Genomic DNA, 25,270 nt, shown 5'->3' on the forward strand with positions numbered 1-25,270 from the left:
CAGCAAAGCCGAATAATTAGGACATTTATACTTTAATACACTATATAAACATACCCCAAGTGTACCTCATGATGCATATTTTTTTTTCAATAATTTTACTCATTCAGCACAGTTTAGTACGTATATGAAAAATTTTCTTCTAGAATTTTATTTGTGATACAATAGCACATTGAGCATATCTTCTATTATATTTCCACTCCTGAAAAAATTATTAAAGACTTTTTGATAGTTTCATTTTGCAGTTTGGGATTCCTGAGCTTATGGTTGTGTGGAAAATTAAGTGTGTTCGGTGGGCAGCGCAGTCAAGGTTGGAAATTTGTTGTTGGAATAACACCGGTTATATGCGCCTTGATGATTGCTCTCTCTCGTACTAGTGATTATCATCATCACTGGCAAGGTAAGAAATGTATTGAATTATATACAAAATAAGTTTTAAGTTATTGCAGTATTGCATAAAATATGTATTTCACAACACTGCTACAACATCAGTCATTGTGTATCAGCATAGGAAATGATCCTTACAAATAACACAAATATTTCAATGAATCTTACCCAATTTTTATATACTGTATACCTACTGTATATCACATTATTCTAACCATTATTTCAATTAATCTTTCCTAAAGTTCATATGCTTTTGGAAAGGAAAAGTTCCTGCTGGATTTTTATGGCCTCCCCCCCTTGGAATTATCTACAACTTATCACCAGGTGTCGTTACTGAAAGAGTATTAGCATGTTTGCCCTCTATTTAAAGCTCATGATATAAACCTTTACTCAATAAATTTTTTTCAAGTTCAAAGTATTACAATTGTCCCCCAGTATATCTCCTAAAGGTTTGTCCTGGAGAAAATGTGTCCTCCTCCTAAGAATTAAAACAGGACAATCGACTAAAATATGTTTGATATCTATGTAACTTGACAGGTGTTATAAAGGGGCCTGTCTCTTTTCACCACTCTTCATTAAATAGTTGTAGCTTGCATGTGTATAGCCAGTACACAGTCTAGTTAAAATTATATCATCCCTCCTACTTGTAGAATTACAAGATGACCATTTATCCACTGAAGGGTGGATTTGTTTAGATTTCGTATTGGTGGTCAGTTCAGGCCAAGCCTGCCACTTATACTTGCAGTAAAAATATATCTTGCTTTTGAGGTCTTTGTAAGGAATACTTATGCGGGATAGATTAAGTAGCCTTGAAGCTTCCTTAGCTGCCATATTTACTCTTTCATTTCCATCCACCCAAATGTGGGCAGGGACCCAGCAGAAATGAATGCTGACATTCTTCCAAGACTGCAGAAGTACTAACCAGTCCTGTACCTCTTGTACTAAATGATTGCCTGGCATAATTTGTTAAATTGCATGTTACTTCTGGTCGGAGTCGAAGATATTTTAGCAGTACAGACTTCCCATTTGATGATATCTAATCCCAGAAACTTTCTGCCTTGAACTTCTGACTCTTCGAGGCTAGGAAGCATCAGCCATGAACAACATGCCGTACAAATCTGCAATGACATAACTATCAAGCATTATTTTGGTTTGGATTTGGACATATGTTTCATAAGATCACCTTATCTTTTGCTTTGCATAGATCATCTCCACTGATGCCTGCATTATCTTGGTGTCTGGATAATTCCTCCTGGTTTTTCCGGGTTTGGAAGGGCGCCGCCGATGCGGCACCTTGATGTCCTTCAAGGAGACATCCTCACGGTCTTTGTCCTTCGTGTTGAGGTCACTTGCGCATAGTCTCTCCTTAGTACGTGTGTCGGGAGTTTTAGCCCTCCCAGTGGTTGAGGTTTGGTAGGCTGAAGAAAAAAAAAGTATAAAAGGTATTCTTCCCCTTTGAGGTCAGCCTCAAAAGGGAAGAATACCTGTCTTCTTTCTCCTCTGGCTTAATCTCTCCATTCTAATTCTCAGGGGAACCCTCGAGTACGAGTGGTGCCCTCGTAACGCCGAGGACAACCTCTTGCGGGGTCTCCTCCTATTGCCTTCCCTAGAGGCAGTGAGAGAGCCCTCCGAGGTGGAGTCTTTCTCCTATGACGCTGATCGTCTTCTGTGACCCTCCTTCGGGTTGACGGGTCCTCCGTCAAAGTTGTAGCTACAGGAGGTCCAGCGGTTGGGTGTGTGTGTGTGCACAATTGTTTGCTGCATCCTCTTCTGCTCTCCCCAACATATGCCCTGCTTCGGCAGGAGGACACGAGCAATTAAGACAAGTATTCCTCGGAGTGACTTGTCACGAGATAGTCAGGTCTCGGGAACAAGCTTCGGCTTCATTTCAGAGGTTGTTCAGGGCACTGATTCTTTTGCTGTGTTTGCCCGAAAAGAGGAGAAGCATCTTGGAGGACTGTAATGGTTCACCTTCCAGTGTTGCGCAGTCTGACCTTCCAAGGAAGGACGATGCAACACACCTTTCTGAGCGGTAACTCCCTTATCCGAGAGGTGATGCGCCATCGTTAGGAGTTGATCGATTCTCTCGTTTGCGAGAAGAGAGATCTTCTTCGTCCCTCCCCCCTGAGCGGCAGATCCCTCGTCCGCGAGGTGATGCGCTATCGTGGAGGAAAGGTGAGGATAAGGTGAGGATAATTTCTTACGCTTCTTGCAAGAGGAAAGATATAAGATTTTCCCCGAGTGGTCTTCTCCACGAGGTTTCCACCGAAAGGTATTGGATTTTCCCATCCCATGCTCCAGCTCATCAGAACACAGCTTTTTGGAGCTGGATGACGAGGGAGGGAGGCGGCTTCCATCGGCCCCTCCTCTTCGTCATTGTGGGCACAGCGAGGCGGCTTCCATCGGCCCCTTCTCTTCGTCATTGTGGGCACGGCGAAGAGATCAGCGCTTCCCGAGACAAGTGTCTCATGAGGTCGGTTAGACAGGTAACTCACCAGAGTTCACACCTGGCTCGCTGCAGTAGCGCAAGCTCTTAGCCCCATCATTCCTCGCCCCTTAGTGTAAGGAAGGCACCGTGCCTGGTGAGCAAGAGAGCCCCCTCTTGGACGCTCTCGGAGAGGGTCTCGTTTCGCCACTGAAGGCTGTGTGGCTCCATGCATTGTCGCGTGTCTTTCCTTCCAGCGAGAAGGACTGGAGAGCTTACCCGCTGGAAGCGAGGAAACATGATTCTCATGAAGTGAACGAAGATCCTGAGCACTCTAGCAATCGTTATCCTAGAGTTAGGGAAAGGATTGAGGTTAGCAAGCGTACTAGATTGTCTTACCAACCAGTCTCTTGTCAAGATCGTTCATCTTGCAATCATTCACCCAGTGAGAGCTCACCTGGGAGAAGGTCGAGGCGTCCTCCGCACCCCTCCCCCACAACTTGGCCGGTGTGATCGGAACCTTATAAGCACAGGGAGGTTTAACCAATCCTCCACCTCCTGTTACCCAGAGAGTCTCAAGGTATGAGGATTACCTTAAGGTTAAAGATCCGAAGATCACAGATCCAAACTGGGAGAGGGCGGCAGTGACTTGGGTCATGGCCGTGAAGACGGTTAGGGAAAGTGAGGTTGCTTCTCCCTGAAGGTTGGAATCCTCTAACCTTCGCCCTGACTCTCGCACTGAGAGCTGGAAACCTGGAAGGATGGAGGGCCAGAGCAATCCTTCATCTCAATCAAAGGACACCCCTCTTCAAGTTGTTTCCGGGGGTTCTAAACCAACGGAATCTAATTAGGGGAGAGGAATCCTCTCTTTTGGATGAATTTGATATTCAACCAAGAGAGAGGAAAGATGTGAAAAGACTAACCAAGAACTGGTGTTTTATGGATGAACGTCAGATTCAAGGGGAACAGTCTTCTGTCTCAGCCAGTAACATAAGACCTGGGCATAGCAGCCTTCCCCCAGTTCCAAGCGTTACGGCAGAGGAAGTACTATGAGGTGGTGGGAGATGTTCTTTCCCCACTACCACTGAATCCAGCGATCATATCGACTCAGACGCCTTTGGACAAACTGAAAATTCTTCCTGACCAGTTTTCTGCTGCGGATGATGCTAACATGGAGCAGGTTGCAAAATACACCTTGCAATCTGCTTCATGGTTGGACTATTTGTTAGGCACGGTCGACTATCCTATCAAGAACGAGGACTTCTCCACTCCTAAGAGGAGGGAGGGAGGCTTTTTTTTTTTCTCTCTTTCCTTCTTTCCGGTGTGAGGACACTTGAATTCTTAACAATAACATGGTTAACCAATGCAGTTGTCTCAAGATTCAAGAGATGGACCCACCCTGTTTGACGGGGAGGACATTTAGAGCTTAACACACCAATGAAGAAGGGTGAGCCAAGACACACTCCTCCAACAGGTTGTCTCCTCTCGCTCTTACCAGCAGGCTCCTCCAAGACAGAAACTACCTTCTCCAAAGCAGCCAGAAACAGAGCCCCACCTAAGAGAAAAGGACAGAACTCGAAGCCTCCCTTTCATCACAGAGGATGCAAAAAGAAAGGAAAGAAATCCAGGCTAGAACAACCACTGTAAGGAACGTAATCTTTCTACCAGTCCACCGGTGGGGGAATGCCTAATGAGCAGATGGCTGGACTATGGAGCCAACTCTTGGTCAACTTCCATAGGGGTACATCGTCCCTTCACTGGCTCCAACTGTGACGAGGTCCTATGCCAAGAGATCGGCAAAGGACCAGGACCTACGGGCCAAAGTAGAGACCATGATAAAGAAGGGCGCTTAACAGGAGGTCCCGGAAGGGTCCCAATGCTTTTACAGTCTCTTATTTCTTGTAGAAAAGGTGCCTGGGGGCTGGAGACCAGTTATAGACCTCTCGGCCCTGAATGAGGTTGTCCTACAGACTCTGTTTAAAATGGAGATGGCACAGACGTCAGACAGGCTGTCAGACTGTACGACTTCATGATCTCGGACCTGAAAGACGCATACTTCCAGACCCCAATCCATCCATCATCAAGAAAGTATCTGCGCTTTATATTACACAAATAGATTATACCAATTCAAAGTGCTGTGTTTTGGCCCGTCCACAGGACTTCAGGTGTTCACAAGTCATTATACCAGTGTCCACTTGGGCACACGTGGACGGTATTTGTCTTCTTCGTTAGCTAGTTGATTGGCTGATTCTGGCAGACTCGAGGGAGTCCCTTCTCCTCCATTGAGAAGAACTTCTGGCTTTTTGTCAGGATCTGGAGATAGATCTTAATAAATCGCAAGAGGTCTCAACTGCAACCGAGACCACACTAGGCAAAATTTTCCCGTTAGATGACAGAGCAAAGAGATTGAAAGAGGAAGCCCAGGACTTCCTAAGGAGAGATGAGATACCATCACATTGATGGCAGAAGCTGTAAGGACACTTATCTTGAGAAGTTAGTAACTCACGACCGTCTCCACATTCGGTTACTAAAGTGGCCGCTGAAAACCTTTTGGTCTCAGCACACAAACCTACCGGACATTCAAGTGCCAGTGGGAATCGAACAGATGAGAGACCTGAGCTGGTGGGTGTTAAGACACCAACCTGCTCAAGGGAGTAGACCTCTTTCTCCTCCCCCAGATTTAATGTTCTTCACAGACGCATCTAAAAAAAGTGTGGGGAGCTCATCTATTACATATGACGGCATCTGGGCTTTGGTCTGAATCTGAAAAGCGGTGCTTCATCAAATCTCCTTGAAATGAAAGCCTCTTTTTCTGGCTCAAACATTTCCATCAGCTGCTCCCAGAGCACCATGTAGTGCTGATGAGCGACAACACTACGGTGGTAGCTCACATAAACAAACAAAGAGGTACTTTTTCTCAGCTCCTTTGCTAACTAGCAGTAGAAATCCTCAGATGGACAGAAGAGCAGTTACTATAACAGCTCACTTCATCCCGGCAAGAACATGCTGGCGGACAATCTGAGCCGGAGGACTCGCATAGTTGGTACTGAATGGTCTTTAAATTAAACAGATAGCCAACAAAATTTTGACTTTGTAGGGTTCGCCGATGATAGTTCTGTTTGCGACATCCTTTAACCGGAAGCTTCCAGTGTACTTCTCTCCAGTATCAGACTCGCAGGCGTTCTGGGGAGAGAAGTGCAAGTACAGTCATCTCTGCAGATTTTATTTACTCTGTTGATTGAATTGAAGTGTAAAAAATCTGTCTTTTTCCTTAATTATGCAAACCTGAGTCCTTTACATGGGAGAATGATAATAGTGCAAGCTGAATTATTGCAGTTAAAAAATTTAACTAGGTATAAACAACCGACCGGCTCAGTAGCTGGGAGGTAACCGTTTCCCTGCTTGCTCACAGACAACTCGCTTTAATTGTAGCCGCAAATTACACTGTGTTGGTGCTGGCGGGCAAGTAAGAATAAGGGACTCAGGTTGTGTCGTAAAGGAAAAATACAAATTACAGTACCTCCAAATTTGTGATTTGTTCCCACACAATTAATATACCAACCCTTTTCTCTTACATATAGGAGACTTATCCTTAGATGGGAGGAAGTCCCAATTCAACTGGCTGAAAAATTATCCCGGACGCTCAATACTCTTGCATTGGAAAATGCTGGAGAGTTAAGGGGTTTTGAGACACCTTGTACACCAGAGGTTCAGCAACAATCGAAGGTATGCTGCCCTGGCATTAAGGGTTGTTCTCAAGCTGAAACTTGAGAACAACGTGGCTAAAGTTTATCATGGATTTGTGTATGTTCTCACAACTATACAGTAATATACTTAAGTATAGAACAGCAACACTGAGTGGGGCTTACCAGCACCAAGATCCAGTTCCAGTAGGCTAGGCTATTGATGCTGTACCCTAAGAGAGGAAGATTGAAAGGAAAAGGAGAGGTCAGTCACTCTTACTTACATCCTAGACTTCCCCGTAACCTTTGCCCTAGATCCAGAGCTTATGGTCCTGTGAGAGGGGCCGAAGTAGTTATACCATCTGCTGTGATGCTACAACAGGCTCTAGAGTGAACATACACAAATCCAAGATAAACTTTAGCCACGTTGTTCTCAAGTTTCAGCTTGGAAACAACCCTTAATGCCAGGGCAGCATACCTTCCAGAGTTGTTGAACCTCTGGTGTACAAGGTATCTCAAAACCCCTTAACTCTCCAGCATTTTCCGATGCAAGAGTATTGAGTGTCTGGGATAATTTTTCAGCCAGTTGAATTGAGACTTCCTCCCATCTAAGGATAAGTCTCCTATATGTAAGAGAAAAGGGTTGGTATATTGATTGTGTTGGAACAAATCACAAATTTGGAGGTACTGTAATTTGTATTTTTCCTTAACGACACAACCTGAGTCCCTTATTCTTACTTGCCCGCCAGCACCAACACCAGTGTAATTCGTGGCTACAATTAAAGCGAGTTGTCTGTGAGCAAGCAGGTAAACAGTTACCTCCCAGCTACTGAGCCGGTCGGTTGTTTATACCTAGTTAAATTTTTTAACTGCAATATTCTAGGTTGCACTATTATCCTTCTCCCATGTAAAGAACTCAGGTTTGCATAGTTAAGGAAAAAGACAGATTTTTTACACTTCAATTCAACCAACAGAGTAAATAAAATCTGCAGAGATGACTGTACTTGCCATTGTCTCCCCAGAACGCCTGCGAGTCTGGTACTGGAGAGAAGTACACTGGACGCTTCCGGTTAAGGGATGTTGTGAACAGATCTATCATCGGCGAACCCCACAAAGTCAAAATTTTGTTGGCTATCTGTTTGATTTAAAGAGCATTCGGTACCAACTATGTGAGTCTTCCTGCTCATATTGTCCGTCAGCATGTTCATGCCGGGATGAAGTGGGCTGTTAGTTACTCTGAGTTCTCTTCCGTCCATCTGAGGATTTCTACAGCTAGTTGGCAAAGGAGCTAAGAAAAAGTACCTCCTCGTTTGCTTATGTGAGCTACCACCGTAGTGTTGCCGCTCATCAGCACTACGTGGTGCCCTGGAAGCAGCTGATGGAAATGTTTGAGCCAGAAAAAGAGGCTTTCATTTCAAGGAGATTTGATGAAGCACCGCTTTTCAGATTCAGACCAAAGCCCAGATGCCGTCATATGTAATAGATGAGCTCCCCACACTTTTTTTAGATGCGTCTGTGAAGAACATCAAATCTGGGGGAGGAGAAAGAGGGTCTACTCCCTTGAGCAGGTTGGTGCCAAATGATGGGAGAAAAGTATTCCTGCTTCAATCCTCTAGTATTCATCCCTATATTACTAGACAAAAGGAGTCCTTCTTCTGCCTCTGGAACCTAAAGTGGCAAAGTAGACTCGGTGAATATCGACATATCGACTGGCTTATCTACTATGTCCTTTTTGGCGGCAGAAGCCTCTTCTATGGAGGCTACGGCTACCCTTTAAGCAAAGTTTTTGTTAGACCGCTGTCAGGAGCAGTTGGCTATTTAGCCAGCAAGGAAGATCTAGCAGATCCTGACAAGCAAGCAACGAGCTATAAAGGATGTGAAACTTACTGGGGCGGGAGCCATTGATTTCCTGGTGGCAAACCAATCGGCTATTTTGGTCTTCAAACACTGAGATACTATAGCCGTGATATTTAAGGAGCATAGGCCATGGAGAGGGGTTGGAAATTTATAATGCTTCTCTCAAAAGTCTCATGTTGCTGTATTCAGATGATGTGAATGCCACAACAGACCAATGAAGGCAGGATATTCAGGACTTGCTTCTCCATTTTGCAGTATCCTTTTAGCAACCTCACCCCTCCTCCGGTCATGCTAAAGTGGCAGCACCCTCGTTGCAACCTCTGTAACAACCTCAAAGGGGATTCGCACCCTACCTCCATCTTAAGTGTGGAACAAGTTGGCCTTACTCGCTTTGGCTTTGGTAAAATGTGTTGGTGAGCTCCACGGCCACTCCTTTGACGTCACTTATTCAAGGGGACGAGACTTGAGTTTGTTGCAAAAACCCAAAATTTTATTTTTCCAGATCCTAAGGTTTTTATCTTTTCAAGTTGATAGCCTTCGAGAGGTAAATGAGGATCCTAATTTGTTGCTTTCATCCTGTAATAATAGCTCGGAGGTGCTATCTGAATTAATCTCGAGCAACCAGACCAAACTTTTCTCATTACCCTATCCATACTAACATTTGTTAGTATGGATAGGGTAGAGAGAAAAGTTTGGTCTGGTTGCTTCAGATAGCACTTCAAGAGCTATTATTACAGGATGAAAGCAACAAATTAGGATCCTCATTTACCTCTCGAAGGCTATCATCTTGAAAAGATAAAAACCTTAGGATATGGAAAAAAAAAAAATTTGGGTTTTTGCAACAAACTCTAGTCTCGTCCCTGCCTCCAACCCCTTGAATAAGGGACGTCAAAAGAGTGGCCGTGGAGCTCACCAACACATTTTACCAAAGCCAAAGCGAGCAAGGCCAATCTGTTCCACACTTAAGATGGAGGTAGGGTGCGAATCCCCTTTGAGGTTGTTACAGAGGTTGCAACGAGGGTGCTGCCACTTTAGCATGACCGGAGGAGTGTTGAGGTTGCTAAAAGGATACTGCAAAATGGAGAAGCGAGTCCTGACTATCCTGTCTTCATTGGTCTGTTGTGGCATTCACATCATCTGAATAGAGCTACATGAGACTTTTGAGAGAAGCATTATAAATTTCCAACCCCTCTTGATGGCCTATGCTCCTTAAATCTCACGGCTATGGTATCTCAAGTGTTTGAAGACCAAAATAGCCGATTGGTTTTCCACCAGGAAATCAATGGCTCCCGCCCCAGTAAGTCGCACATCCTTTATAGCTCGTTGCTTGTCAGGATCTGCCAGATCTTCCTTGCTGGCTAAATAGCCAACTGCTCCTGACAGTGGTCTAACAAAGACTTTGCTTAGAGGGTAGCCGTAGCCTCCATAGAAGAGGCTTCTGCCCCCAAAAAGGACATTGTAGTCAAGCCAGTCGATATTCACCGAGTCTACTTCGCCACTTTAGGTTCCAGAGGTAGGAGAAGGACTCCTTTTGTCTAGTAATATAGGGATGAATACTAGAGGAATGAAGCAGGAATACTTTTCTGCCATCATTTGGTCATTCCTCGCAGAAACCTGTGAGTCCATCTTGTCTGATGCTTCTGTGGTCAGGATAGACCACAATAATTCCAAACACCACCTAGAGCTACTGGGAACGTGATAAGACTGTCAATGACCACCTTTGGGGAGAAGAAAGTCTATCACCCAAGGCCATTAATCTTCTGGATATATTGGAGAACATAGAAAAAGGTGGAGCCAGACTTGCCCTGCTCCATACCTGCAGTTTTGGGGACTGCTGAATTCAGAAAAAAATCCGTCAAAACCATCTGAATTTGGTCCAAAATCATCCTCCCTCTCAGAAACCATACCTGGCTGGCTCTGAGAGGGATCAGCGTCATCATCCACGTTCTGGTCCTCTAAGTGAAGGTTGAGTAGGAAGAGGAAGAGGAGCTGTAAGGATCCTGCTCTTTTCTCCATCAGGGTGAGAGTCCTTAGGGGCTCTTGCAAGCCTGGGATCTTTGTGAGGCCACAGTCTAGGGGGGAAAAATGACTACAGGAGCGGGGGCCTGTCGTGTAATGGCCGTGAAGCAGACTTAGGTTTCTCGTCAACCTGTGCCATTGTAGCCTTTCGTTCCTCTATCCTCCACTGCTTAGAAACAGGAACAATCTCGATGAGTGATATGTGGACATTATCCACCTGGGTAATTTCCCTGGGGTACAGAAAGTCTCTGTTTGTCCACTCAGTTTTTCCCTCTGGATGGAGTCACTTGATGTCTATTCCTTTGGCTCACAAGAAGCATGTCTAAAAGTGGGTAACATCCTGGGGGAGCAAGAACGAAAGGCATATTCATCGAAAACTAATCTAGATGAGCACTTGACAGGAGAGCTATTAGAAAGAGCCCTACTCGGTGAAGTGCATTGAGAAGAAGAGCAAGTATAGTTATGGTTCAGCTTGTTCCAGAGAGCTGGGTAATGGAGACTCATGCCTTTCGGTTGCAGTCCTTGAAAAATTAGAGCTTAGGAGACTCACATGTTGTCGATGTGCACTCGTGGACGGGTGAGGTCCATCAGGTGAGTGAGGCTTATCTAGGCAATGTCCACATGGGTGAAGGTCGTCTGGCCAAGGCATGTCCAGGTGAGGCTCAATGGGAGGAAGCACATTCAGGAGTCCTTTGTCTGTAAGAGGCACAATCAGAGGTTGAGGCCCAAAGAGAGTTGAAGTAGCAAGGTGATCCTTGGCGAGACATGTCAAGGTGCATCTTCGAAACCAAGAGTGGTCAGTCCACCTATAGGAAGCAATTCTATGATCCTCCTCAGGAGAGGAAGGATCTGACAAGGTGGCTAGCAACCCTGTGAGCGTACTCCGAAGAGCTATGCGCTGAAGGGAAGCCCTTCAGAGATAACAAGGATCACACTTGCTTCTTGGATTTTGAATCCTCCAACTCTTGGTGAGAAGACAAAGGGTGCTGCTGATGAGAATTTTTCCTTGGTGAAACTTCCCCTTCCAGAGCTTCCAAGCATGGAAGAGAAGCCTCTGCAGGAGCAGACACAGATACTGAAGGTGATGAGACAATTGCTGGTATCAAGCATAGATGGCCTTTTTAAGATTCTCCAAAAGGGAACCAGTCAACCAGGAGGCTCTTGCCCAAGTGTCAAAGGGTCATCACTCTTCTCTGATCGCCCCCTGGGGGAGGCCAAAGGAGAAGAAACAGAAGAGAGAGTATTGGGAATTCAATCTTGGACTTCTTCCTCCTCCTCTTGCCTTAAAGAACCCATTGAAATCCTGCAGACCTACAGTTCTTCTTTTTATGTCAAATTGTATATTGCTAGCCATGCCCATCTGGAATGGAGTCTGGAATCCAAGAATGGAGACTGATGACCTGATCTTTAGTTCCTCATAGGTTATTGCATTCATAAGAGTTGACTGTAGGAGTTTGTAAACATTTTCAGTAGCCTTCATGTGCGTCTGTTCCTGCCGTTAAAGTCAATCGCTGGAGATCTCAGGCAAATTCAGATAGTTGGTCTGGAACATCCCAATCAGTATTCCCCTGCTAATAGGAGCTGCAGGATGTTACTGAATTTTGTCTAACCTAACCCAATCCCTCTACTTGGAAGGCCAGGTTAACGGTGAAAAGCCAGTGGTCTCCAAGCCTTTCCAGGGAAGGAAGAGTCTTGATGACCTTTAGGTCACAGGAGTATTCCTAACCCCCCCATTAACAGTGCAATGGGGGATCTCATAATATTTATCCTTGATGGGCCCCGACCCTTAGTGGTAACTGATTGATGCTTTAACCTTGTACTGAAATGTACTGTCAAGGAAGTAAACACATTCCATACGTAACTTGTCTTGCATACAATGCAAGAATGAACTTCTTGCTCAGCTTGGTGAGGGGCCTTTCTTCCTCTTGATCGAGAGAACAAGAGCGCTATAAATAGTCTTAAGAACAATTTTATCACAAACCATTCAGCACTTGGTATGTACCGTACTCATGTACAATAGAGATTGCCAGAGGCATGCAGCTATGTCGATCAAACCTTAATATGAGGGCCTTGCATATGGTATGGTACCAACAACGTGTACCATGTCTATTGGTTTGCATCTGCTCCCAAAAGTGAGAGAGGCATCTTGCTGGAAGGTAAGAAGAGCGAGGCCCCTATTTCAACTAGCAGTGTGTGTGCTCTCATTCTTTTGAGAAAAGAGCATAAGTAGCCTATGTGTAACACCTACACATCATACCAATATGTATCTTTGGGGAAGGAATGTTCCAGTGCATAGAGTTGTCAAGTTTCTTGCCTTACTAGAAAGTGAATGTGAGCTCAGAAGAGGGTGAACTGTAGAAGGAGAGCACAAATATTAGAAGTTGTTCTATGGAGCATGAGTATTGCGGAGAACTGTTAGGTGCTTGCACAAGAGAGCAAGCACAAACATGTGAAAGCTCGCTCTTGTAGGAGCACGAGGTAGGGCCCTTTCAATAAACAGAATTTGTGGGTGTTTGTGGCCAAACAGGTGAGGGCAGGACCGAGTGCATCAGCAGATGAAGATGCTAGCGCCCGTGCTCCTATCGATCAGTTTTTAAGACTTTCACGATGAGACGAAGGAGCACTCTAGGTAGTCTCTCGGAATCATCTTTTTGTCTATAAAAGTGAAAAGGACAGAACTCTTTCCTTAGGACCTGCAGTGTGAAAAGACGAAAGTGAAGCTTAGGTAAAGGAATAACTTCTGGAATAATGCTAAACATTTCTTCTTAATTATCTCACACAATTATCTAAAAATAAAAGATCAAAACAACCAGTTGGCTGTGTCGTGAGTATGTCTGTATGCTCCAGTGGCTGTAAATAAAGTGGCTACTCAGTGTGCTGGGCTGGGGGGGGGGGGGGGGGTTCTCCATTGCCCTCCATTAATTACCAAACCTAATTATCAATTTTAATAGCAGCCAGCAAAGCTGAAAAATTACGTGTATTAAAGGACAATGGTTTGTATTTGTGTAGGAACAAATAAGGTTTACACAAGGCATAGTTTGTGTTGATTTTCAATATTATAAAACAAAAAATCCAATTAACCTTACAGTACAAGATAGCATGAAACCCCATCACATACAGTAAAGAATACTTACAATATCAGGCTAAATGTATTATGTTGGATGGGCAAGTAGGCTCCAGTATTCTAGTCTATTGCTTCAGGAGGCTGAAAATTTTAAAAACTGAATTATTCATTTTTCAATATTAAACTTACCCGATAATCATGTAGCTGTCAACTCCGTTGCCCGACAGAATTCTATGGAGGGATACGCCAGCTATCACAATACTAGAAGGGGGTGTACTTACCAGCGCCACCTGTGGCCAGGTACTCAAGTACTTCTTGTTGACACCTCCTCAATTATTCCTCTGTCGTGCTTCCGGCAAGACGTTCTGGGATACGCTTATGGTCTTCGAGTTTATTCACGGCTAATTGGTGAAGTATTCTCTCAGATTAACGGCTGTCGCTTTACTGGAAACCTTCTTATATTAGCTAGATAGCTTTTATATAGTCCTGATTAACGGTTAACGAATTTTTGCTTGTTTTTGGAACCCCCTTTGGCTAACTCTTTGGATTCAAGATGTCTGACATTTCGCAAGCCCCCTCCCATAGACGATGTAGGTCTTGCAATAGGCGTATTCCGAAGGCCTCGGTAGATCCTCACACCGCTTGTTCTGACTGTAGGGACAGGCCCTGTCAGTTAGAAAATCGATGTGAGGAATGCGCCGGACTTTCGGAATTGGAATTTGTCCGTCTTTTGAAATATTCAACTAAGTTAGAGAGAGGTAGAGTTAGGAGGAGTTCTTCTCACTCTTCACTGTTTTCCTCACCTCATGATCCCCTACCTTTTCCTACCCCTGTAGTGGCTACCCCCGAACCTACTGTTTGCCCTCCGCCTGATATGTCTATTGTTTTGCGTGCTATTCAGGCTTTAGGAGATAAAGTAGAGTCAGTGGTAAGTGACCATAAGTCTCTGATGGCCGAAGTTAAAGAACTGAAGGTCAAGAGTGCAGTGGGAGGAGTTAGTGCCAGTGCTGTGACGAGTGCTAGTGTCAGTGCAGTGCCAAGTGCTAGTGTTAGTGCCAGTGTGGTGCGTGAGGATTTTTCTGTGCGAGCCAGTCGTCCTCCCAGTCCGGGACCTCTTGCAAGCTCCCAAGCCCAGGGGAGAAGCAATGTCGAAGGGCATAAGGGTTCGGCAGGCCTTGTTAGGCGCACAGAATTATCCTCGGTGGTTGCGGGCGTGTCTTCCAAAGACCGTCACTCCCACCTGCAGACGATTGAGCCCGTCTTTATCTCGTCCGCTGATCAACTGTCAGGGAAGAAACGTTGGTCTCAGGTCTCGAGACCGCTTAAACGTAGAGTCCAGTCCGCGAGTGCTCAGCCAGGTTGCAGTCATTGGCTCAGCTCTGACTCGCCTCAGTCATCTGTCGACTGTACTCCGCCCAAGAGGAGTAAGGTTCTGCCACAACAGAGCTCGACTGTTAAGGCTTTACCTCAGTCTACTGTCGTTTCTGCCGATCCCAAGTGGACTCTTCTTCAGTCCATGCAAGCACAGCTTTCGGACTTGATGCGTGAGTGTCGGGCTGAGAGTGTTGCACCTCCACCTCCGCCTACACTCCCTCCGCCTGTTCTCGCTCCGCCTGCGCTCGCCCCGCCTGCGCTCGCTCCGCCTGGTCGCAGCACCATCTGCCAGGCGTACGATGTTGAGCCACATTCGGAGTTCGCTGTTCCCAGTGGTGTTCAGCCTCAGCCTTCTTTAAGGCAACCTTTACGTTGGGATCAGGAGGATTATTCCACTCTTCCTCCGCCTCCCCTTGCTGCTCCACCAGTGGTGCAACTCTCGGTTGAGGTACAACAACCTCTCCCGTCCATGAGTCAGTCTCCTCAGCTCTCGCTGCAGCGAGCTCAACCCTCCTCAAGGCAAGCTCCTCTACACCCTGGACTTACGCCTCAGGAGCCTCAGCTTGCGAGAACTTTACCTTGTTCTGCGCAGCCTCAACCTCATCATGCTCCGCTCATACCACAGGAACAGGAACTTGCTACTCCGCCTCCGTCCACCGCTCAGCAAGCGCTATCCTTGGGTTCAACCTCTCATGCTAGGAGTCAGCCTCCTCCACCCATGCGCCTTCCTTCTGCTTCGTCTGTTGTTCAGCCTTTGCAGTCTGAGCCTCAGGTTTTCCCTCAACAGTTACTTGAAGAGGAAACCACTGTTATTGTTCCTACCCGTTCTGACTCTGCGGTTCAGCATTCTTGTCCGATCTCTTCACTACACTCTGGTGATGAGGTGTCGGATGATGAGGAGGCACACCTGGATCCCTCATCAGACGTGGACGAATCCAAGCTTTCTCCACAGTCTATTGATTTTCGTAAGGTCTTGGCTCTACTCAGGGAGATTTACCCAGACCACTTTGTCTCTGCTATTCCCCGCTCTCCGCCATCTGAGTTTTCGCTGGGCGTACAACAAGCTAAGTCCTCCTATACTAAGCTTGTCCTAGCTAGATCCTCTAAGAGGGCTTTAAGGATCTTAGGGGAGTGGCTGCAGTCTAAACAACACCTTGGCAAGACTTCCTTCATGTTCCCTCCAACGAAGCTCACTTCGAAAGCGAGCGTTTGGTATGCCACAGGGGAAGCACCAGGCTTGGGAGTACCTGCCTCTGCCCAGGCTGACTTCTCAAGTCTGGTAGACTCGCCTCGGAGAACTGCTATGAGGCGCTCGAAGGTTTGTTGGACCTTCTCAGACCTGGATCACTTACTGAAAGGGATGTTTAGAGCATTTGAAATGTTCAACTTTCTCGACTGGTGCCTGGGGGCCCTCAGCAAGAAAACCTCTCCTGCGGACAAAGATTCTGCCATGCTATTAATGTCCTGCATGGATAAGGCCATTAGAGATGGATCGGGTGAGCTAGCGTCGATGTTTGTATCAGGGGTGTTGAAGAAAAGGGAACAACTGTGTACCTTCCTTTCCGCCAGCATTACACCTTGCCAACGGTCACAACTCCTTTTTGCTCCGCTCTCGAAGTTCCTCTTTCCCGAAGAGCTGGTTAAGGACTTGTCTGCTGCCCTGATACAAAAAGATACACACGATCTTGTAGCCTCATCGGCTCGTAAGTCTAAGGTTGCTACCTCAGTCCCCAAGACTTATCGCTCCCCAGTGGCTGATACCCCTGCTACGAGGTTCATACCGCCCTTTCGTGGTAGAGCCCCCAGCCGAGGAAGCTCCCGTCCAGACTCTCACAGGAGCAAGTCTAGGAAAGGATCCAGGACATCCAAAGGAAAAAACCGACTCTCCGCATCTCCAGACAACAGTAGGAGCCAGACTCAAGATCTTCTGGCGAGCCTGGGAGAAGAGAGGTGCAGACGCCCAGTCTGTCAGTTGGCTGAGGAACGGTTACAGGATTCCATTCTGCCTCAAACCACCTCCGACCACATCGCCCATCAACCTCTCTCCCAACTACAAAGAAGAGGACAAGAGGCTAGCATTGCACCAGGAGGTGTCGCTACTTGTGCAGAAGAAGGCAGTGGTTATAGTCCGGGACCATCAATCCCCGGGCTTCTACAACCGCCTCTTTCTTGTGGCCAAGAAGACAGGAGGTTGGAGACCGGTGCTGGACGTCAGCGCTCTCAACGAGTATGTCACCAAGCAGACGTTCACGATGGAGACGACCAAGTCGGTCTTAGCAGCGGTCAGACAGGAGGACTGGATGGTCTCGTTGGACTTGAAAGATGCATACTTTCACGTTCCTATTCATCCAGACTCCCAACCTTTCCTGAGATTCGTTTTCGGAAAGGTTGTCTATCAATTCCAAGCCCTGTGTTTTGGCCTAAGCACAGCTCCTATGGTCTTTACTCATCTGATGAGGAATGTAGCAAAATTCCTACACTTGTCGAACATCAGAGCCTCCCTCTACCTAGACGACTGGCTGTTGAGAGCCTCCACGAGTCGTCGTTGTCTGGAGAATCTCAATTGGACTTTAGACTTAATCAGAGACCTAGGTCTATTAGTCAATATAGAGAAGTCTCAACTCATTCCCTCCCAATCCATTGTGTACCTGGGAATGGAGATTCGGAGTCAGGATTTTCGGGCTTTTCCATCGGCCCCCAGGATAAGCCAGGCCCTAGAGTGCATCATGAGCATGCTGAAGAGGAGCAGTTGCTCAGTGAGACAGTGGATGAGTCTCACAGGGACCCTCTCATCACTGGCCCTGTTTGTCGAGCTAGGGAGACTCCACCTCCGCCCTCTTCAATTCCATCTTGCAGCTCATTGGGACAAGGGTTCGACTCTCGAAGCAGTCTCTATCCCTATCAACCAAGAGATGAAGACCACTCTCCTGTGGTGGAAGCACAACCTCCTTCTCAGGGAAGGTCTATCATTGGCCATTCAGACCCCCAATCTTCATCTCTTCTCAGATGCATCGGACTCGGGCTGGGGTGCAACCTTGGACGGACGGGAATGCTCGGGAACGTGGAACGAGGAACAAGGATCTCTCCACATCAACTGCAAGGAGCTGCTAGCTGTTCATCTAGCCCTGTTGAACTTCAAGTCCCTCCTGCTAGGCAAAGTGGTGGAGGTGAACTCAGACAATACCACAGCCTTGGCTTACATCTCCAAGCAAGGAGGGACCCATTCGAGGAGCCTATACGAGATCGCAAGGGACCTCCTCATTTGGTCAAGAGGTCTAAACCTCACTCTGGTCACGAGGTTCATTCAGGGCGATATGAACGTCTCAGCAGATCGCCTAAGCAGAAGGAATCAGGTCATTCCCACGGAATGGACCCTCCACAAGAGTGTGTGCAACAGACTTTGGACCTTGTGGGGTCAACCTACCATAGATCTGTTTGCCACCTCCATAACCAAGAGACTTCCGCTGTATTGTTCCCCTGTTCCAGACCCTGCAGCAGTTCATGTGGATGCTTTTCTACTGAACTGGTCCCATCTCGACCTGTACGCATTCCCACCGTTCAAGATAATAAACAAAGTTCTGCAGAAATTCGTCTCGCACGAAGGGACACGGCTGACGCTGGTTGCTCCCCTTTGGCCTGCAAGAGAATGGTTCACAGAGGTACTTCAATGGCTAGTCGACTTCCCCAGGACTCTACCTCTAAGAGTGGACCTTCTACGTCAACCTCACGTAGACAGGTTGCACCCAAACCTCCACGCTCTTCGGCTGACTGCCTTCAGACTGTCGAAAGATTCGCTAGAGCTAGAGGCTTTTCGAAGGAGGCAGCCAGTGCGATTGCCAGAGCAAGAAGGGTTTCCACTCGTAGAGTCTACCAGTCTAAGTGGGAGGTCTTCCGAAGCTGGTGTAGAGCCAATTCAATATCCTCTACCAATACCTCTGTGACCCAAATAGCTGACTTCCTTCTACATCTTAGGAATGAGAGATCCCTTTCAGCACCTACGATTAAAGGATATAGGAGTATGTTGGCTTCAGTTCTCCGCCACAGAGGTTTGGACCTGTCTTCCAACAAGGACCTTCAAGACATTCTTAAGTCTTTTGAGACGTCTAAAGAACGTCGTCTTTCCACTCCAGGCTGGAATCTAGACGTAGTCTTAAGGTTCCTTATGACATCTAGGTTCGAACCTCTCCAGTCAGCTTCCTTCAAGGACCTTACCCTCAAGACTCTTTTTCTCGTTTGCCTTGCAACAGCTAAGAGAGTCAGTGAGGTTCATGCCTTCAGCAAGAACATTGGTTTCACAACCGAATCTGCAACATGTTCTTTTCAGCTTGGATTCCTAGCAAAGAACGAGCTTCCTTCACGTCCTTGGCCTAGATCGTTCGAAATACCTAGCCTCTCCAACATGGTAGGTAACGAACTAGAGAGAGTTCTTTGCCCTGTCAGAACTCTCAAATATTATCTTAAGAGGTCTAAACCTATTCGAGGACAGTCAGAAGCCTTATGGTGTGCCATCAAGAAACCCTCGAGACCCATGTCCAAGAATGGGCTTTCGTATTATATAAGGCTTCTGATCAGAGAAGCACATTCTCACTTAAAGGAGGAAGACCTTGCATTGCTGAAGGTAAGGACCCACGAAGTAAGAGCCGTAGCTACTTCGATGGCCTTTAATAAAAACCGTTCTCTGCAGAGCATAATGGATGCAACCTATTGGAGGAGCAAGTCAGTGTTTGCATCATTTTATCTGAAAGATGTCCAGTCTCTTTACGAGAACTGCTACACCCTGGGACCATTCGTAGCAGCGAGTGCAGTAGTAGGTGAGGGCTCAGCCACTACATTCCCTTAATCCCATAACCTTTTTTAACCTTTCTCTTGAATACTTTTATTGTTGTTTTTATGGTTGTTACGGTAGGCTAAGAAGCCTTCCGCATCCTTGGATTTGGCGGGTGGTCTATTCATTCTTGAGAAGCGCCTGGGTTAAAGGTTTGGTAGAGGTCCTTTAGTAGGGGTTGCAACCCCGTGTACTTTGGCACCTTTGGGTTGATTCAGCCTCCAAGAGGAACGCTGCGCTCAGTAAGGAAGACGAACTTTAAATAAAGAGGCAGAGTAACGGTTCTATTCGACTTCCTTACCACGTACTTATTATTTCATTGTTATTTGAGATAACTGTTATATGAAATATGGGATACTTAGCTATCCTTTAATCTTGTACACTGGTTTTCACCCACCTCCCTGGGTGTGAATCAGCTACATGATTATCGGGTAAGTTTAATATTGAAAAATGTTATTTTTATTAGTAAAATAAATTTTTGAATATACTTACCCGATAATCATGATTTAATCGACCCTCCCTTCCTCCCCAGAGAGAACCAGTGGACCGAGGAATAATTGAGGAGGTGTCAACAAGAAGTACTTGAGTACCTGGCCACAGGTGGCGCTGGTAAGTACACCCCCTTCTAGTATTGTGATAGCTGGCGTATCCCTCCATAGAATTCTGTCGGGCAACGGAGTTGACAGCTACATGATTATCGGGTAAGTATATTCAAAAATTTATTTTACTAATAAAAATAACATTTTTGTTTGATTTGTGTATACTCCATTATGTATCCATTATTCTTTCCAGATGTCTTGGTTGGTTCTATGTTGGGTTTATTAATAGCATACCTTTGCTATCGGCAATATTATCCTTCATTAACATCACGGCATTGTCATCTATCCTATGTAATGGTCCCAACACTTTACTATGGTGACACTACTAATATAAAAAGAAATACAGAAAACTCTCCATCTGTTATGCTTGATCCAGAATCTTCCATGGAAGAACAAATAAAGTGGATATAAATACTTTATATGTTTTTACTTATTTTTGTGGTTTTATCTTGTACTTAAAAGACTATTTTGTGGGTGAAAATGTAATTGCAAATATATTTTATGTGATAAAATATTCTTAACAGTAAACCTAAGAATTTTGTTGTAATAAATCATTTAATTCGTATATAGTCTTTTCCTTAACCATGTGCAGAGGTCAACAACAACAACAAAAAATTAAATTATTTTTCGTAACTATACAAATCTGAGTACTTTAATAGATTAGTATGTGATTACAGCGAAGTCAATTTGACCTTCACTAAGGGATTGTAGTGTTTATGCGGCAGGAAGAATGACTTAGATTCGCAGTTATGAAAACTGCAAAATTAACAATTTATCACTTGTTCCAATACAAACACAATCATCCTTTCATAGGAGGCTTATCCATATGTTGGAGGAAGTCCCTATAACCAGACTGGCTGGTTTAAAATCCTGGGAGGTCATACACTAGGTCCTTAGGATGAACAGGAATTTTTATTCCAATCCACCTACTTTGATCAGAAATTCAGGTGATGCCCTAAGTTTCTGTCGTTAGACAGACTCATGGAGGAACCAATGTCCCCAAGGAATATGATATCTTCAACAGGAGGTTACAAATAAAATGATGAATTTACCAAACTATCATGCTACTCTTGTCAGGTGGATGGGGAAAAGCAATTCTACCTTAATTTAAGATAGAATAGTAAATCGGTATATGTTCTTATGTGTATGCAAACTTCCGAGTCATTTATATGGGGTTTACTCCCAAGTCGAGTTACAACAACCAGAATAAACTAATAAGTTACTAGACCACTCAAAGGCTGGGCAGTGCTTGTAAGCTACTGCAAGTTAAAGGTCACTATACTCATGATCATCGTCAGAGACCAATCTCCTTCCTTTGCTATGATCACCGATTCCACTCTATTACCTTTCAGTGACTTTAACTTTACTTTTATACACAGTATTTTGTGAATTATGAGACGATATTCTAGTGTTATGTGGACTTACCCCAGCCTTGAAGGCCACCCATGAGGAACCTTCAAGAGCAGTGTTCATGTGTCTCTCTTGGAGATTATTACATGGAGTAACCATCCTCCTAGTGGGATTAGCATCATGCACATTGCATGAATGAGGCTAATTGGATAGATCCCCTAACTCGCCTTCTTCCCTGGAGAACAAGAAGCTTAGGCCTTTGCCTGTGACACATGATGTCTCCACCCTGATCCTACTTTACCAGAGTCCTCTGTGACATCAATTACCAAAGGTGACAACAATGATTTTCATGCTTTTCAGACAAGTGATATTTTTGCTTATATCTTGACGCCCGCAGGTCATAGCAATAATGAGTAGCTAACTGAGACTGATCCCTTAGCTTTGGCCCCAGCACTTTCTGCTCGGGATCCAGTTTTCGTATCACTAGTTCCTGATTACTGTAAACAGATCTGAACAGCTCTCCTCCTCCCATGAGCGTGTTTAGTGGTGAACAATTTCTTTTAGATTTTCAATATCAAGGTGATTTTTCTCTTTTGGAAGACTCTCCAGTTGAAATTTATAAAAATCTCACCCAATTCTTACCCAAGAACACCTCAAATGCAGAATGAGCCTGCCATATCCCACGTACTAAATCAGCCCTTTTAGAAGGTTCTTAACCCTCCGCTACTCATTCCTTGCCTTGTTCGACGAGGGGCCTACGGTGTTGCCGGGTTTGCCTAAGAAATCCCCATTACCTTTTTCAGAGGTCCTTTGGGCATCGTCAGTGGTGTCCACGACAGATACTTTGCAGGTACATATGGCCGATTTGTCCAAGTACGAATGTGTCATCCACTTCATAACACCCATTCCGTAAGGCCAAAGATACAGTATTGACTAGCACGTCAACTCTACGCCTATCAGTGTGCCTACGCGTATAGGCTAAGACGTTCCAAAATGCGCTGCCATGCCTGTACACACCGATGTGATGCACCACACTTTTATCCCTACTCATGACAGTGCTAACGCGTATGCTGATTTTGCCACTAATTTGTCTCATCCTCGGGATACATGACAATAATACAGCTTTCCAGACACGTGGCCATGCTGATGCACTCTTCGATCATGTGCTTCCTTCAACTAAGGTTGATCAGCAATTTATTAACTCATGAGCTCAAGATTCACTTGTATACCCCATATTTTAGACAAACCAACCCATTATTTTCACTAGGTCTGCACAGACTAAATATTATTACCTTACCTAATATTCCTTAAGCTATTGACAAAGTACCAATGTATCACAAGCTTCTGAGATAGCAACAATTTCCGTTTCCGCTGTTTTTTTTCTGATCAGAGACAGGAGAGGAAATGGGTGCTGGAACCTCTTCCTTTTCCTCGGGTGGAACCATCCTCGGCATGAATTGCTGTACCATCAGAAGGTCGCAGTTGACACACTTCACCATATCGGTCTACTTCCCAAAATAAGACATTCCAGGTGGATCTCTCCTGACAGATCTTTATCCTCAAACAGGTCTAGCTCTGACAGAGAGTCCCCTGCAAACAAGAAAAGCACAGTAAAACCCCAAAACAAGACTGTGAATCTAATGGATACCAAGAACTTGTATGACAAAATGATGGTCCTGGCCAGGTCCAGCAGACATATTACTCAGAAGGAGGCCATTGCGAACCATGAATTTACTCCATATTGTGCAATCCTGCCATGCCTAGGCAATTCAAAGTTAATCCACTTCCTCTACAAGCAGGCAACAGCAGAAACTCCATAGGAAGATCATCAGCCATAAGATGGGATAGGCACCATAACAGGTGCTCAAAATCAAAAGATAGCTATGGTAAATGGAATGATTCTTCTACAAAAGAAGGCCAGCAAACAAGCAACCACAGTCAAAGATCTCAGTGAATATTTCGACAAGCTGATGTCCCTCACATGAGATTATGTGGAAATCATCCTTGTGTTTAAAATCTGCAGTGATAATTCTCTGAATAGTTTTACCATGGATGAAAGGAAGCAAGGAAGAGCACCAATCCAGTATCAGGTCAGAGATGGAACAAACATAAAATAAGTCCCAATGAGCAGGTTCCTTTTACATAATGCAAAGGCTGACCTAACCAGCCATCTTGCTGCAGAGACTATATAGAGTACAACAATACATCATCGCCGCCTCTTCAAGGCATACCAGGAACAACGAAAACTTGCTATTCCAGGACAACTATCATGAAAAATCAGGTACACTATTCATCAATTATGCTGTCCTTGTATCACAAGCGAAATCCTTCAGATTATAGATGGTTTTCTTCTCATCAGACAGATCTCTCATTGTTAGTCATAGCAAACTATAACCTCATGCTGAAGAACACGTCCATTTCCATTGCCTCTGGGGTTGTGGGTATAAAGCCATAAGGGCAGAAAGATCAAAGGCTTTGCCAGCCTTCTATATGTTTATTACCAATTGCAGATCTACATGAAAACAGATAAGAGATGTAATCAGTTACCAGCAGATGCTTTCAAAAGAAGCAAAAGTAATTGAAACTATGCTGGCTACTGTGGCTCACTTTGTCTGTGTAGCCTAATCCACCAATGGCCTCTACATCAAGACTATCTCCAAACTGTGATGGTATCTCTTTTCCAAGCATATGGCAGAGAGTGACAAGCTATCTCCAATTATTGGAGCTCTGAAATAGAATGTCTTGAGAGTTCATATCCTAGCCAGTGTGTGGGAACAGGCCCGCATTGCTCAGCAGTATCCCCTGCAGAATGGCTACCATAAAGAGTCCGATGGCCAGCAGAAACCAACCATGATAGATGGCCTTCAAGCTTTCTAAGGCTATCATGATATTGACAAAAAAAAAGTTTACAGCAGCCATTTTGTGAAATCCAAGATGGTGGCCATATAATGGAAACTTATTTCTTTGATTACTTATACAATAAAGGTTTTAAAAACGTATCGTCTTGAGACTCAAAATCTTGCAAAATTAAATAGCGAATCTGACCAGTAGAAAAAAATACTTATTTCCAGTTCCCTCTTATATACTGTAAGTCAAACTATCCTTCAACTTAATAAGGCCGACAATGCCAAGCTGAATTAAGGTAGAGATGGGTCACAAGAGGGCATACTAGGAATGAATAAGTGTGCTAGAACCTTGAAAGGAAGGAAAAGTAAAAACAAAAAAATTAGGAGTATAAAGTTTCATGACAATAGCATGAATGAAGTTATATTGAAGTTATATAACCTTCACCAAGAGAGACAATGTTCCTACTAATTCCACAATTTGAGCTTTCTATAGCAGGAAGGTGTACTGTACGTACTCAACACATGTCGATGATCGTTAACCTTAGCAAACACTTCACACAATCTGTTTTTATCAATTACAGAAAAAATATCAGCCATGTGAAGCGGAAGCAAGCAAAAGGAGCCTCTACTATTCCTACTGATAACTGTGTTTATGTTATCAGACAGATCGAAATATTTCATTAACATATGAAAACATAAGCTGCAGTAAATGGGAAATCCCGAATGTTTCCGGAAACCCTACAACACAATAAAACACTAAAAAAAAAATCCTTGCCATTTCGTAAATGAATTATAGTTATCAAAATTAAATCACAGCCTCTAATTTGAAAAATAACAGTTCAAC

The 25,270-nt window shown here is 44.9% G+C and overlaps 1 protein-coding gene and 1 long non-coding RNA gene across 2 annotated transcripts in view; one reads left to right on the forward strand and one right to left on the reverse strand.

Annotated features, from left to right (window-relative positions):
* Window positions 1–20,795, forward strand: part of LOC137658434 (phospholipid phosphatase 5) — a 276,559-nt gene extending 255,764 nt beyond the window's left edge. Inside the window, exons 5-6 of the mRNA XM_068393145.1 lie at window positions 230–397; window positions 20,424–20,795. Of these exons, the coding sequence (XP_068249246.1) occupies window positions 230–397; window positions 20,424–20,641 (386 nt within the window). The 3' untranslated portion in view covers window positions 20,642–20,795. The remainder of the gene's footprint in view (window positions 1–229; window positions 398–20,423) is intronic.
* LOC137658436 (uncharacterized) overlaps window positions 250–25,270 on the reverse strand; it is a 70,912-nt gene continuing 45,891 nt past the window's right edge. The window contains exons 2-3 of the long non-coding RNA XR_011047329.1: window positions 13,503–13,573; window positions 250–389 (exon numbers count right to left, since the gene is read on the reverse strand). This is a non-coding gene — a long non-coding RNA (uncharacterized lncRNA). The remainder of the gene's footprint in view (window positions 390–13,502; window positions 13,574–25,270) is intronic.

This window comes from Palaemon carinicauda, chromosome 19 (assembly GCF_036898095.1).
Source record: "Palaemon carinicauda isolate YSFRI2023 chromosome 19, ASM3689809v2, whole genome shotgun sequence".
In the NCBI taxonomy this organism is placed as follows: domain Eukaryota; kingdom Metazoa; phylum Arthropoda; class Malacostraca; order Decapoda; family Palaemonidae; genus Palaemon; species Palaemon carinicauda.